The sequence below is a fragment of the Haplochromis burtoni genome, unplaced genomic scaffold, assembly GCF_018398535.1.
Source record: "Haplochromis burtoni strain Fernald_Lab_line unplaced genomic scaffold, NCSU_Asbu1 Contig_277, whole genome shotgun sequence".
Lineage (NCBI taxonomy): Eukaryota > Metazoa > Chordata > Actinopteri > Cichliformes > Cichlidae > Haplochromis > Haplochromis burtoni.
This window is the reverse complement of record NW_024582638.1, coordinates 35158-49583: the sequence shown is the minus strand read 5'-3', so window position 1 is coordinate 49583 and position 14426 is coordinate 35158. Positions and strand designations below refer to the sequence as shown.

At 39.2% G+C, this 14426-nt stretch overlaps 2 protein-coding genes across 3 annotated transcripts in view; both read right to left on the bottom strand.

The window, feature by feature from the left end:
• Window positions 1-3510, bottom strand: part of LOC102307163 (caspase-6) — a 6583-nt gene extending 3073 nt beyond the window's left edge. The window contains exons 1-6 of the mRNA XM_005939993.3: window positions 3420-3510; window positions 3101-3145; window positions 1463-1505; window positions 1223-1366; window positions 530-606; window positions 171-346 (exon numbers count right to left, since the gene is read on the bottom strand). Coding sequence (XP_005940055.1) covers window positions 171-346; window positions 530-606; window positions 1223-1366; window positions 1463-1505; window positions 3101-3145; window positions 3420-3498 — 564 coding nt within the window. The 5' untranslated portion in view covers window positions 3499-3510. The remainder of the gene's footprint in view (window positions 1-170; window positions 347-529; window positions 607-1222; window positions 1367-1462; window positions 1506-3100; window positions 3146-3419) is intronic.
• Window positions 3511-3670: 160 nt separating this feature from the next.
• Window positions 3671-12705, bottom strand: LOC102307480 (caspase-6). 2 transcript variants are annotated; one of them, XM_005939994.3, is made up of 8 exons: window positions 12598-12705; window positions 12411-12503; window positions 8596-8638; window positions 8339-8482; window positions 7919-7995; window positions 7589-7764; window positions 6502-6649; window positions 3671-6327 (listed from the first exon to the last, which is right to left on the bottom strand). In XM_005939994.3, the coding sequence occupies exons 1-8, from the start codon at window positions 12626-12628 to the stop codon at window positions 6092-6094; spliced, it is 948 nt and encodes a 315-aa protein (XP_005940056.2). In that variant the 5' UTR covers window positions 12629-12705; the 3' UTR covers window positions 3671-6091. The 2 variants fall into 2 exon arrangements, with proteins under 2 accessions (XP_005940056.2, XP_042083644.1); XM_042227710.1 differs by having other exon boundaries at window positions 12411-12479; window positions 12598-12689.
• Window positions 12706-14426: the final 1721 nt, after the last annotated feature.

The following is a 14426-nucleotide window of genomic DNA, read 5'->3' as shown; positions in this document are numbered from 1 at the left end:
AACAAAATAACGCTGAAAACCGATAAAAACCCTGAAAACCATACATTTCACACCTGAGCCTCAACTCTCGCGGCCCGGTACCAAACGGCTCACGGACCGGTACCGGTCCGAGGCCCGGGGTTCGGGGACCGCTGCTCTAATAGACTTGACTGATTTCGGCTAGTGTGTACCTGTATTACGAAGATCTTTGGCTTTCCAACAAGGTCCTGGCATTTGTCTCCCTTGAACTTGGACGTGATCTCCTGGATACTGATTTTTCCATCGTAGCAATAAACATGGTTATCCTCTCCGTGGCTCAGGAAGGCGAGGAAAAAGCAATCCGCATCTGAGTGATCTTCCTCCGCAGCTAGTGGGACAAAAAGTACTTGTTATACTTGCAGCTGTATGTTGGATTTGAGACAGATATGTTTGCAGGAGAGCAAAGAGTTATGGGAGAAATCAAACTACGGTGATGATTTTCTTGATGATTTTTATGTCCATCTTGGATGCATGCTAGGTATTTGAGAGTTACAAGTGATTATGTGGGTACCTTTGGCGATTTCATCTAGGACTGCCTCCTGCTTGTAGTTATCATAACACCTCACTTCAAAGTTTAGGTCCTTCAATCTGAACAGAAAGTGAAAATGAGTTGATTATTTTAACAAATCAAGGACCAAAAATAATTTTATTGTTCTTTATGAGCAGTATAAATTCTTTAGACAAGGGTTTGTTTGGATCAGGATTGATTGGACCTTTTTCAGAGTCCTAAAAATTTCAATGCCTCAATATTTCTGCTTCTGCAGACACTCTACAGCATCAGCTATTACCACCCCAGGAGAGACGGTCATAGGATTCTTTCTAAAATCCACAACCATCTCTTCAGTTGTTGATGCAGTGGGAATAACTTGGACCAGTGTGAAATCAGCCTCTATAGGGCCACGATCACACTCTGTAGTGGGGATTGTGATCAGGGTCATCACTATTCAGGAGAGAAACAATCACAGAAACAATCTCTGTGAACTTAAAAATATAGCGCACATATTGTCCTTGGCACTCCCTGGTGCACCGCAGTGAAAGAACTCAGCCTCAGGGCAATCCAACAGAGAACAGAATAACATTTAATAACTAGGAAAAAAACATTTGAAATTCTTACACGATATTACCACAGAATAGATCTAAACCTGTCATGAAAGCGCGGGCTAATGCAATTTCCTTTTCTTAAGCAGGTAGCTAGAAGTTGTACCTTTTCTCCAAATTGTAACGATCAGCATTGGTTCCATTTCTGTCACTCAAGCCCAGGAGCCAGAAGAAGCGCTCCTGATTAAAGATCAGTGCAAGACCTCGTCGTTTGTTGCCCATCTTGTACTCCTCTGCAGGATCCAGGTAGCTGAATATCGAGTGAAAATTGGGCACATGAATACAGCGCAATAATCTAAGTGAGAATTTCAAGTAACAGCCACAAAACGTGGAAGTAAGAATTTACCTTCTGATGAAGGAGTCGGTCTCTGTTTGGTTTTCCGTGCATACTATTGAAAAGCACATGCATAAATAACCAGTGCAATAACTACAAAATAATAATGCTGTAGCAAGTCTTGCTTTATGCTTATCCAAGTTTTGCAACATGCCAGTGTTAATGATAAACATGATATTGGAAAGAAAGTAGTAACACATGTATGACAATATCCTACATCGTACTGTGCCAGTAACTACCTGCTTAATGCGCCAGTAAGAGTGTTAGAATAAACCGAGCACAGACGACAACCGTGATATTTTAAAATCTCAGTACTGCATCAATAATGCACTTGACAATATCATAGTTGTGTAATTGTTCCTTTTCTTCAGGCCGTCCTCACTAACTCCACACGCAAATGTCTTAAAATAATTAAGATGAATTTGACCATTAACATATATCTAATATCCTGTTAATACAGGAAATTAGGTTTCTTAATATTGTAATTGAGAAACATTTTGTGTAGTGAAAATCAATTCAAGTCAATTCAATTTATATTTATAAATACTTATAAATATTATAAATACTTATAAATATTATAAATACTTATAAATATATTTATACATTTATATATTTATTTATACAGAGCTAAATAACAACAACAGTTGCCTTAATGTGCTTTATACTGTGAGGACCCTACAGTATTCAGGAGAAAGCGTCAACAATCAAATTATCTTTTATGAGGAAGCACTTTTGAGTGGTGGGAAGGAAGAACTCCCTTGTAACAGAAAGAAACCTCCAGCAGAAACAGGCACAGGGAGGAGCCACCCTCATCCTCATCCTCCAACCATGCGGGAAAAGGAAAAAGAAAACACAGCAGAGGACTTATCCATAGCAGGATTTAGCTTTTCAGACTTTTGTTTTTGTTTAAGAGTACAGCTACAAGTGCTGCTAGTGTGGAGGTCAAGCAGCCATTGTTCCATCCGCTCAAAGTCCTGACAGCTGTCAATGGCTGAGTGACGGGTGGAGAAACATAGCAAAGGCTGCTAAAAGAACAAAGCCCAAGAGGAACAGCTCTATTCTCCACCCTACAGATACATAGGGCATAGTATTTGTGCAAATGAGGTAGAATGGGTGTATTTGAAGGGAAAAGGTTATTTGAGGTGACTGTTGTTGGTTCTATGTAAATAAACCTTTGTTAAAGTGAATCCGTGAGGGCGATTTGCTCATTTTTATTTCCATAACGTGGCTCTGAGGCAATCTTTACCATCACTTTAGATGTTTTGCTTTTGTTATTAGTTACTCACATATATAAATAAACTCACAGCTGAATACAAAACAAGCAAGCAACAAAAACTCTGGAAGTGCACCTGGAAGTCCAACACTGATAATTAGGAGAAAAAATGTTGGGTATAAAGCAGCCATAAAGCAGCTTCCTGACCTGGACTGAGGGGTACAGCTATGAAAGCGATAGTAAAAATCTTTGAGCTGATGATTACATGCCCTGTTTGTTTCACCAGCAACAAAACATTACTTTTATTACATTGTTTGTACAACTTTACAGCTTTTAGTGTTTCACTTTTTGCTTTTGGTATGAGCAAGTACTTTGTCGTTCATGTTTTAAAAAAAGATCTTAGAATTTTTATATACTTCACGGTAGGAAATACTCACCTTGCTTGCTTTCACCTGTTGGTTTGCTGTCTGTGGCAACACTTCCTAGGAAAGTCAGAGAAGGAGGAGCAGTGAAGTCCTGACTTCATTGCTATTACATTAAAAAAACTGATACACTTTGTACTAACGTGGTGACTTACGTAAATAAACGCTTATAGTAAATGTGTGACAGCATTTATAATAGAGCATACCAAACAGTTTAAAATACATTGAGCTCAGGGTAGATCGAAACTTAGTAGCGTTGCACGTATTGTTCGGCTTTCAAATTAACAGGTCACCTGTCTGTTTCTAATATTTTTTTAAAATGCAAATTTATTACCTCCGCAGTCGTCTTTTTGCTTGTCAGACATGTTCACGGTTCGTCTTTTTTTCGGACTAACGCCGTGAGAAGAAAACATCACCGTCGTAGAGCCCACCCTAAAAAGTTTAGGGTGTGGTTCCGCCCACCGTAATCTCATTGGCTCAGAATTTCACCTATTGGCTCTCGCATCTGTCATTCAAAGATTTAAAGACTAGTGTTTCCGTGTTTGCAACATTGCAACAAGTTCAGGCAACTACCAAATCACGAACAACGACAAGAGCATGAGAAGAAAGTAAAAGATTAAGTGGGCTAAAAGCCTAATCCAGATTTATGTTACGAGCCTCATCTCATACATGACTAAAAACATAAAGCCTACACTTCATTGTTCTTGAGACATTTAAAGGTCCACATATTTATAAACGAATGACAGGTAACAAATTAAAAAGATGTTTCTGCAAGTCACAGCTTTACCATCGCATTCAGTTACTTTCTGTGGAAGGGCAGGGGGGATGTGCTAACACTGCCAACTCATCATATGTTCCGTTTTTCTCATGGTATAAGGAAGTGGATACTGACCGCCTTATTTTACTGTGTTTTGTAATAATGTCCTGTTTGGCAGTTTTAGGAGATATGGGGAAATTATATTGGAAATATGTTAAATGAAGCTCTGTTTCCCTCTGTTGGAAACGGTATGCATAACAACACATAATCACTTTCACGTCAATACACAAACACACATTATAATTTCCGATATTATCTTTAGACTACAGCAAAGTTCTATATCTTTATTCGTACAGTAATCATATGAAGATTGCATCATTTACTGTGATGTAAGTTTCAGTAACACCTTTAATATTACTAATTACAATTAATTAAAACATTAATTGAAAAAAATACAAACTCAGCTCGAACACTGGGGAAACAAGGAAGAGGAACAATGGGCAAATTACTACACTATGACAAGTACAGGCATTACTAATGGCATGAAATGAATGTTTCCCCAAGTCTGTTTGAATTGGTTGTATTTTGAATGAATTTGTTTTCAAACTGCCTCTGGAAATAAAGGATGCACACACTTTCTGTCACAAAAATAATGGAGATTTTTATTTAAAACAAAATTAACGATGGCAAAGCCATAACTAAAATCTCATTGGTTCACAAAGTATGACCAAAGTCTGTGTGCAGTTTGGTGTATTTTCTTTTTTCTTCACAGGGATCATGACTACAAGTGTTTTTGACTAGAGTAGAAAAAACACAGCCTCTTACTTTTCACGCTAGTGTGATCACTAAGGTGCAAATACACATTAGTACATGTACCATAAACTGCTGACAGGTCATTAATTCCATTCCTCAAGTAGTAAGCTTGAGGAAACACTCTGATTGTGAAGTGCTTGGACAAGTTGTAAGTGTTACTGGCACCCTGAGGCTTAGAGTGAGAAAAGTAAGAATGAAACTGATGAGTACAAAATCCAATTTTCTGATTGCTAAGCTATCACGTCATGTGCCTCTCATGATAAGTTGGGAAACAACTGGCTGTTGACACTAAGTAAACCAGACTCCCTGACTTTCCGGTGAAAACCTTTCTGTGCAAGGCTGCTGACTATGTGTTTTGAACCTGATATAAAATAAGGCCACGTGAATGCATTTCTGTGTAGTAAGGCATCATTCTGTAAGAGTAATTTTAGTAATTTTACAAAGTAGCCAGCAAAGACTGTGGTCCATAATCATTCTGTACTCTGCTTTAATGTAACTCAAGTACGTATAGACAAAAACAACAGCTTTACAGTATTTAAAAAATGACAGAAGTTTTAATGTTGCCTATTTTGACAAACTTGTTTCCTTCATACAAAACAAACAGCTTGATTAAGAAAGCTAAAGGAACAGTTCACCCCCAAATCACATGAATGTCATTTTCCTCTTGTGGCATTTATCTCCATTGTTTTGATGCTAGTTGATCAGTTTCTCAGACACCATCTGTAGAAATGTGTGCCTCCTCTTTGACATAATGGAACTAAATACCAGTTTGTGATGCCTAAATAGTAATATGAAGAATTACATTTAAAAACTATTTTAATTCTATGGAATTAACTCAAACAACCAAGAGAAAGATGCAGTTAGTTTCACTACAGCTCAGCTGGCTGGGACACCTTTAACTTGAACATCCCACCATCCTGCCACATGTTGATGCATTCTTGCTTCTACAACCAGTTAAAGAGAAAACAGTTCCAAAATTAAACCGTTTCAGTATTTCGAACATCATTTCTGGAAAAAAAACATTGCTGCTGGATTTACATTTCATTTAGTTCTGTTAAATTCAAGTAGCGAAACATTTCAACAGCTGATATCACCAAACTGTGTAACTAACAGCAAAGCAATCAAGTGGGGTAAAAAGCAGCCCAAATCTGAATTACATACAACTGTATAAAATCAGTACTTTAAGTGGCTGCTTAGTTACTCAGGAGACAGCTATAGTTGTAACCATTAAGTAAAATAGCATAGATGTACCTCTATAATACATAGATAGTACATCTAGAGGATGTTCCCATGATTTTATAAGAACTCTGTCACTAGAAATATTGAGGATCCTAATTAGCATTCTAAAAGATCTTTTGTTTTCTGTGGTGAGATGTTGGTTTTAGTTAAAAAAATATATATAAATCAGCTGATTTAAAGACTGAGGTGAGACATTGTTACTTTTTTGGTCGGAAGTAAAGTTTCTTAGTGAGCATTGAAGCAAAACAAGGCATTTGCTTTTTCCCAACAAGCTGTGGGTCACAGGATTTTGGAACGTTCCTCATCGACACTTTTCTGTTGACTAGTGTGAGTAATTCTGTGAATTCAAGGGAGCTGCCATATTTTCGGAGCATCTCACACAGAGCCTGAATGTACCAGGAGCCTTTCTTAGTCTCCCGGAAGGAGTAGTAACCTATCAAATGACAAAAACAGCAAAACATGGCAGGTGGTCTAGTGTGTTTATGATATATCAAATACTTTACACAGGGTTCATAAAGGGTCACTCATATGGTTAAAAAAAATCTGTCCAGCAATTTTTTCACTTCTCCTCTAAGCTGAAGGTTCAGTCTAATCCCAGAAGACTCACCTTCAGCTACAGAAGAGCATATTATAAAATCAGCCCCGGCGGGGAGGGTGCGTATGGCACTGGCATCTGCAAACACCTCCACTATGCCATCCACCGCATCAGCAGGGGTCACTGTAACACCTTCATCAAACAGTTTTCCACGACATGCCTGGAGATTAAAGATGGACATTGGCATTAACTGGGTGCTGGACTTGATAATAAACATAAGACAGACTGACGACCTCACTTCCTCCGTTACATCCTCACCCATTGCCCTCAACACGGGCTCCCCTCGGGGATGTGTTTTGAGCCTCCTGCTGTACTCTCTACTCCCTTATAACTGCTCAGCCACATTCCCAAGCACCCACGTTTTCAAGTTTGTGGTGGAACTAATTTCCAGCAACTATGAGACAAAGTACAGGTTGCAGGAAGAACATCTGGAGGATTAGTGCAAAGCAAACAACCTCTCCATTAATGTTAAGAAAATGAAAGTGGCATTAATGAACTTTTAAAAGAAGCTGCTGAGAGCTCTCTTGCCCCTTATGGCGATCTCCAGCTTCAAGTTCCTGGGTATAAACATCAACAACGGCCTCACCTGAACACCAACTTCAGCAGGCTAATAAAGAAGCCCCACTTGTAACTACTGATGCTCTCCACAGTCCAGTTCAGTGGAGAGCATCCTCACACCTGTGAGTCGTGGAACCTGCTCTGCTGCTGATGGGAAGGTTCTACGAGTGTGTGCAGAAACTCAGCAGCAGCCTCTCTCTTATCAACTGAAGACATCAACATCAGTTCAGATGTATAAATTCTGCCACACATCAGAGACTTCTCATGTGTGTACCCACACACCACATTACACATTATGGTTTCTATCTTATGTTCATTAATGTTCATATTTGTACTCACATTTCACTTTCTTGCATTCTTACACTCACTGCTCTTTAAATTGTATTTTTTTCATTGTGTTACTGAGTTTTGCTTGTTTTTGCAGTGCTGTTTCACCAGTACCTCATTACTTAGTGATTCTCATGCATCATCATTTTTTGGGATGACAATAACAGCAGGTTTACATAATCTGATGGACTTGACTGGGTTGTGTATTTTGCACCTGTATTATAAAGATCTTTGGCTTTCCAACAAGGTCCCGGCAGTTGTCTCCTTTGAACATGGACATCATGTCCTGGATACTAATTTTTCCATCGTAGCAATAAACATGGTTATCCTCTCCGTGACTCAAGAAGGCGAGCAAAAAGCAATCAGCATCTGAGTGATCTTCCTCCGCAGCTGGTGGGACAACAAGTACTTGTTAAACTTGCGGCGAATTGTTGGATTTGACACATATATCTTTGCAGCAGAGCAAAGAGTTATGGGAGAAATCAAACTTCATGTACATTCTGGATACATTCCATTTGAGAGTTACAAGTGATTGTGTGGGTACCTTTAGCGATTTCATCTTGGACATCCACCTGCTTGTAGTTATCATAACACCTCACTTCAAAGTTTAGATCCTTCAATCTGAACAGAAAGTGAAAATGAGTTGATTAGTTTAACAGATCATCCATCAGTCTATTTAGAATCACCTCTTCACTACAGGACCGACATTATTCTTTACAGTGGGAATTTGTGAAAATATAGCACGTCAAATATTGGTTTTGGCACTAACTGGAGCACAAAGGTGAAATCAGCACCAAGGGGCTTGAGGAGAGAAAATAACATTTCATTATCATGAAAAATCTGTGGAAATTCTCACACATTTTTACCACAGAAAGGAGCTACAGCTGCTAAACAAGTGCTGGCATGTTCTTTAGCACAAAGCTGTGTCAAATACAGTGTTTCAGTAGATAGCTGGGAATTGTACCTTTCCTTCAAGTTGTAACGATCAACACTGGTTCCAACTCTGTCATTCAAGCCCAGGCGCCCGAAGAACTTCTCCTGATTAAAAATGAGAGCAAGACCTCGTCGTTTGTTACACATTTTGTACTCCTCTGCAGGATCCAAGGAGCTGATAAAAAAAAAAAAAAAAGAGTAATGAATGCAGTGTGTCTGAGTGCTTGGTACCAGATTAAAGCGATAATTTCCAGCTAATAGCCAAAAAAGTTGGAAGTAAGAATTTACCTTCTGATGAAGGAGTTGTTCTCTGTTTGTTTCTCTTTGCATACTATTGAAAAACGAATTCATATTCATAAATAACCAGTGCAATAATTACAAAATAATAATACAGAGCCACGTCCTGCTTTACAACTTATCTAAACATTGATGATTATGATTACCAATGATAACCATTGTATTGAAAAGAACATTGGACGGTATGGACATACAGGGAGTGCAGAATTATTAGGCAAGTTGTATTTTTGAGGAATAATTTTATTATTGAACAACAACCATGTTCTCAATGAACCCAAAAAACTCATTAATATCAAAGCTGAATGTTTTTGGAAGTAGTTTTTAGTTTGTTTTTAGTTTTAGCTATTTTAGGGGGATATCTGTGTGTGCAGGTGACTATTACTGTGCATAATTATTAGGCAACTTAACAAAAAACAAATATATACCCATTTCAATTATTTATTTTTACCAGTGAAACCAATATAACATCTCCACATTCACAAATATACATTTCTGACATTCAAAAACAAAACAAAAACAAATCAGCGACCAATATAGCCACCTTTCTTTGCAAGGACACTCAAAAGCCTGCCATCCATGGATTCTGTCAGTGTTTTGATCTGTTCACCATCAACATTGCGTGCAGCAGCAACCACAGCCTCCCAGACACTGTTCAGAGAGGTGTACTGTTTTCCCTCCTTGTAAATCTCACATTTGATGATGGACCACAGGTTCTCAATGGGGTTCAGATCAGGTGAACAAGGTGGCCATGTCATTAGTTTTTCTTCTTTTATACCCTTTCTTGCCAGCCACGCTGTGGAGTACTTGGACGCGTGTGATGGAGCATTGTCCTGCATGAAAATCATGTTTTTCTTGAAGGATGCAGACTTCTTCCTGTACCACTGCTTGAAGAAGGTGTCTTCCAGAAACTGGCAGTAGGACTGGGAGTTGAGCTTGACTCCATCCTCAACCCGAAAAGGCCCCACAAGCTCATCTTTGATGATACCAGCCCAAACCAGTACTCCACCTCCACCTTGCTGGCGTCTGAGTCGGACTGGAGCTCTCTGCCCTTTACCAATCCAGCCACGGGCCCATCCATCTGGCCCATCAAGACTCACTCTCATTTCATCAGTCCATAAAACCTTAGAAAAATCAGTCTTGAGATATTTCTTGGCCCAGTCTTGACGTTTCAGCTTGTGTGTCTTGTTCAGTGGTGGTCGTTGTTACGTGTGTGCAGGCTGCATGTTTTCTTTCCCTCCCCTTTTGTTTGCCATTCCCTTAGGTCGCAGACTGCAGGCTGATGTCAATCTGGGGACGTCCAATTAATTAGAGGAGGGAGGCCCTGATTGGACAACACCAGGAGTGAAACCCTTGATAAGGAGACTCACCTGTGGCTGGGCGCGGCTCTCTTCCCTCCTTGAATTGTTTGACACATGTGTGACGTTTCCTGCTGTCTTTCTTTTGTTTGATGATTGTGGTGGGAGTAAAGTGGACTAGGTAAGTTTGGGGACCCCATACACTTACTCACGTAGAGTCTTTGTGTTAGAAACACTAGGTAAGTAGGTTGGTGCCACCCATGTAATTTTGAGCTTGTTTTAAGTTGAGGTTTGGGTCTATCTCTCCTGTTTGTTGCTTTTCTAGGATAGTAGCTCAGCTCAGCTAAGTTTTGGTTTTGTCTTTTTGGTGGGTTTTTTTGGCACAACCTAACTGTCCCTTTTTCCCCCACATTTGTTGTTTGAGTCTGGGTTGTTTATTTTGTGAGAGCGCTGCCATTAAACCTTTTTTCATAACACCTGTACTGAGTTTCCGGAGTTGTTGTGTTATCCCCTCCTGCTCTCGGGGAGACGTAACGGTCGTCTTTCAGCCTTTCTTACCTTGGCCATGTCTCTGAGTATTGCACACCTTGTGCTTTTGGGCACTCCAGTGATGTTGCAGCTCTGAAATATGGCCAAACTGGTGGCAAGTGGCATCTTGGCAGCTGCACGCTTGACTTTTCTCAGTTCATGGGCAGTTATTTTGCGCCTTGGTTTTTCCACACGCTTCTTGCGACCCTGTTGACTATTTTGAATGAAACGCTTGATTGTTCGATGATCACGCTTCAGAAGCTTTGCAATTTTGAGACTGCTGCATCCCTCTGCAAGATATCTCACTATTTTTGACTTTTCTGAGCCTGTCAAGTCCTTCTTTTGACCCATTTTGCCAAAGGAAAGGACGTTGCCTAATAATTATGCACACCTGATATAGGGTGTTGATGTCATTAGACCACACCCCTTCTCATTACAGAGATGCACATCACCTAATATGCTTAATTGGTAGTAGGCTTTCGAGCCTATACAGCTTGGAGTAAGACAACATGCATGAAGAGGATGATGTGGACAAAATACTCATTTGCCTAATAATTCTGCACTCCCTGTATTTGTGTATCACCAACAACCACCTACACACACACACACATTAAAATAATTGAGCTTGTTGTGACAGTTGTCATTACAGTATTAACAAAAAAAAATGGCCAAAAATGCACAGAAATTATTCTACTTCTGTCTCAAATATGGTCATGCAGTTATTGTTCCATCCATTCAGAGTCCTGACAGCTGTTAACAGCTGGGTGATGCATGGTGAAAGATGGCAAAGGCTGCTAAAAGAATAGAGACAGAGAGGGACAGCTTTACTCTACAGATAATATACTGTAGGGTAGACTTAGGGTAGCATGGGTGTATTTGACAGAAGGAATTTCATTTGGTTCAGTTTTTGTTTCTGTTTCTAAAGTTCCTGCCATGGCTGAGCAGCCGGTGTGTTTAAGGAAACGAACCCAAATGCAGGCACCGAAGGAAATGGAACTGAGCTGTAAACAAAAAGCGAGCCTTTTATTGTGGCTGATGACATAAATACACAGAATAAGGCAAAAGGCGAACAGGGGCAAAAACTAAACTAAAATCTAAACTGGGCAAACTAAACTGTGGTTACTATCATTAAACTATGATAACTACTGACAGGAACATGATCCTGAGCAGGAACATGCAAATAACTATGATGAAAAACCAAGAACATGAACATGACCTGAGCAAACGTCTAACCTGATGTGAAGTGAAGGGAAGGAACACAGATGACATTGACCGAATGAAACACAGAGACTAAATACACAACTGGGGAAACAGCTGACACAAATGAACATAACATCACAGGGAAAGAGTAAAACTAAACACACTGAACAAAGAAACAAAATCAGGAAACACGGAGAGACGTAGACATGACAACACAGGCTTGACAACATGAAACACAGACACGAAATACAAGTCATACTGACACAGAAGACAAGAACAGACTCACACAAGGGGACATAGATGAAAACTTAAACTAGAATAACATTCAACTAAATCCTAAAAGATAATACCAACACAGGACTTAACATATTTTCAGTATGATATAAGAAATGAAAAATACAAAATGAACTCAAGATGCTGGGTCACAGGCCCAGCCCCTGACAGCACATTATCATGGTTATAGGCTCTACTTTGAACTGTGTGTTTCATATTTACTCCACACTCATACATATTTTAGTACAAAATGACAGGATGGTGGACAGAATACTGTGGACATCAACATTTGTTGAGATCCACCTTAAAAATCCAGCACAGGTAATTAGATCAATGTCACCCTATTTAATTTGAATTCAATGTTGACTTTGCCATAATAAAATAATACTTTTTTAAAATTTTGTAACTTTGCACTTTGTTTCACTTGTGCTTTGGTATGAACAAGTATTCTCTCTTCCATATTTCAAAATAAGTTTTCAGTTTATATAAATCACAGTCTGAAATACTCACCTGTCTTATTCTCAGGTTCTACTGTGTCTGTAGCAAAACTTAATGGGAAGGTCAGAGAGAACCTGGCACCTGTTGTAGTAACATAGTGATTGCCTTAGGGAAATTAAAAAATTATTAAAGGTGTGACAGCGCTTAAACAGGTCAGGTGTCTTTTTTTAAAATAAAGACAAAAATTGTAATTTGTTACCTCCACATTCGTCTTCGTCCCTGTTAGACATGTCCGCAGATCACCTTGCCTTCGACTGACGCAGAGAGAAAAACACCTTTATCTGGTCAAATCATCCTAAAGAGGCATTTTGTAGCCCTGCCCCCAGCTGTCTTGTTGAATCTGAAGTATTGCCTTCCGTCAAGGAAGGCAATAGTTGTCTGAGTTGTCAGAAATCTCCACCCACGGTCATTCATTCATGTATGCAGATGATGAAAGGTTGCAGTGGTATCACTTTACCACAGATGTCTGTGTTTGGTGATGATTTTGCTACAGAGATGATTGTGAAAGTATAAGTTTATACTGAGCAAAATCAGTTAAGCAGTTTAGTAGCTCAGTGCTTACGATTTCCTACTACTTAAATATTTTTTATTTATTTTCTTCCTATGTTTGATCAACATAGGCTACTGACTGTGAACTACAATAATGGAGAAGTGTTCACAGTTTCAGCTGCTCGAGAGAAGAATGGTGATTGCAGTGCAAAGATTTGTAGATCAACCAGCTGATATACAGAAAGCACAAGATATCGTTGATAACAAATATAGCTGAACGTTAGACCAGCCTTTGTGTGTCCTATAAGGAGCTTTCAAGAAATTATTAGGAGTGTAAACCAGACAAGGAGGTGGGAGATGTAGGCTGTTTATTTATTTATGATCCTGAGGAGAAGGAAGTAATGTAGATAAGAAAGACTTTTTTGCCACAGTTAAAGATCACCTTTTATCAGTGCATCAGCAACCTTAGACCTGAATAACTAGATCAGGTTGAAAACAACCGTTAAAGTGTAGTGACACAGATTAAATGTAACATGAATCACATAAGAATGATTATGTTGATTTAATAAACTGCTCTCTCAGTGCCTGCGATCATCCTCTACCAGCAAAGCCTAACTGCTGTTCTTCATCATGGGAGAAATCAAACGTCTGCTTATTGATCAGAAAAAAATATGGTTTTAAATATTAGTTTGATCAAGTTTATTAAATTTTGCATGTTCATGTCATGGATTGTAAACATCTCAGAGAGGAGACGTGCTTGCATCCCAACAAGGATCGCCTAGACAATCTGTAACACTGTGGGTGGACCAGTGTAAATATTAATAGCATCAATACCAACACTGGTACTGGTATGAGATTGATACTAGCACAAAGACTGCTACTTTGATTCTCTCCTCTAAGTTCAGTTTATTGCTCCCGTTCATTTGAAAACAGGTCTGTGCAAACACCCCACCTCTCACGCTTTGCTCCGCCCCCTCCTCCATGCTCTGCTCTGCTGTGTTTAGTTGACTGGCAGTCGTATGACAGTGCACAACCCATTTATGGAAAGCAGAATATTTACATCACCCAATGATAGGCAAATTTAGTTCTGTTTCACAGCAGCATTCAGGATGGTAGGTTGTTAGTCTCCCCTGAAAAACTAACCTTTGGAAAAGTCAAGAGGACACTTACCTTTTTACTATTGATCATGAATTCTTACTCAGTGTTTAAATCACAATAAAGACATGAAAAGTGTTTTTGTGGATGATTCAAGTTGTATAGATTTGTGACTTTGCTAAAGATTAAATCACAAGTTAGATTGTCCGATTATTATAATCTCAATCTAATGACAGACAGAACGAGCCTGTTGACTTCTTACTCAGTGCAAACACTGGGAAAAGAAGGAAGTAAAACACATAACATACTGGCTACTGGCATTTATCTCATACTGAGTATGACAAGCACGGACTGTTTCCCAAGTCACCTCAGTGGTTTCGACGTGGAAGACACTCATATTTTGAACTGACACTTTGGTGGCATTTTGATTTATTTTGTAGTATT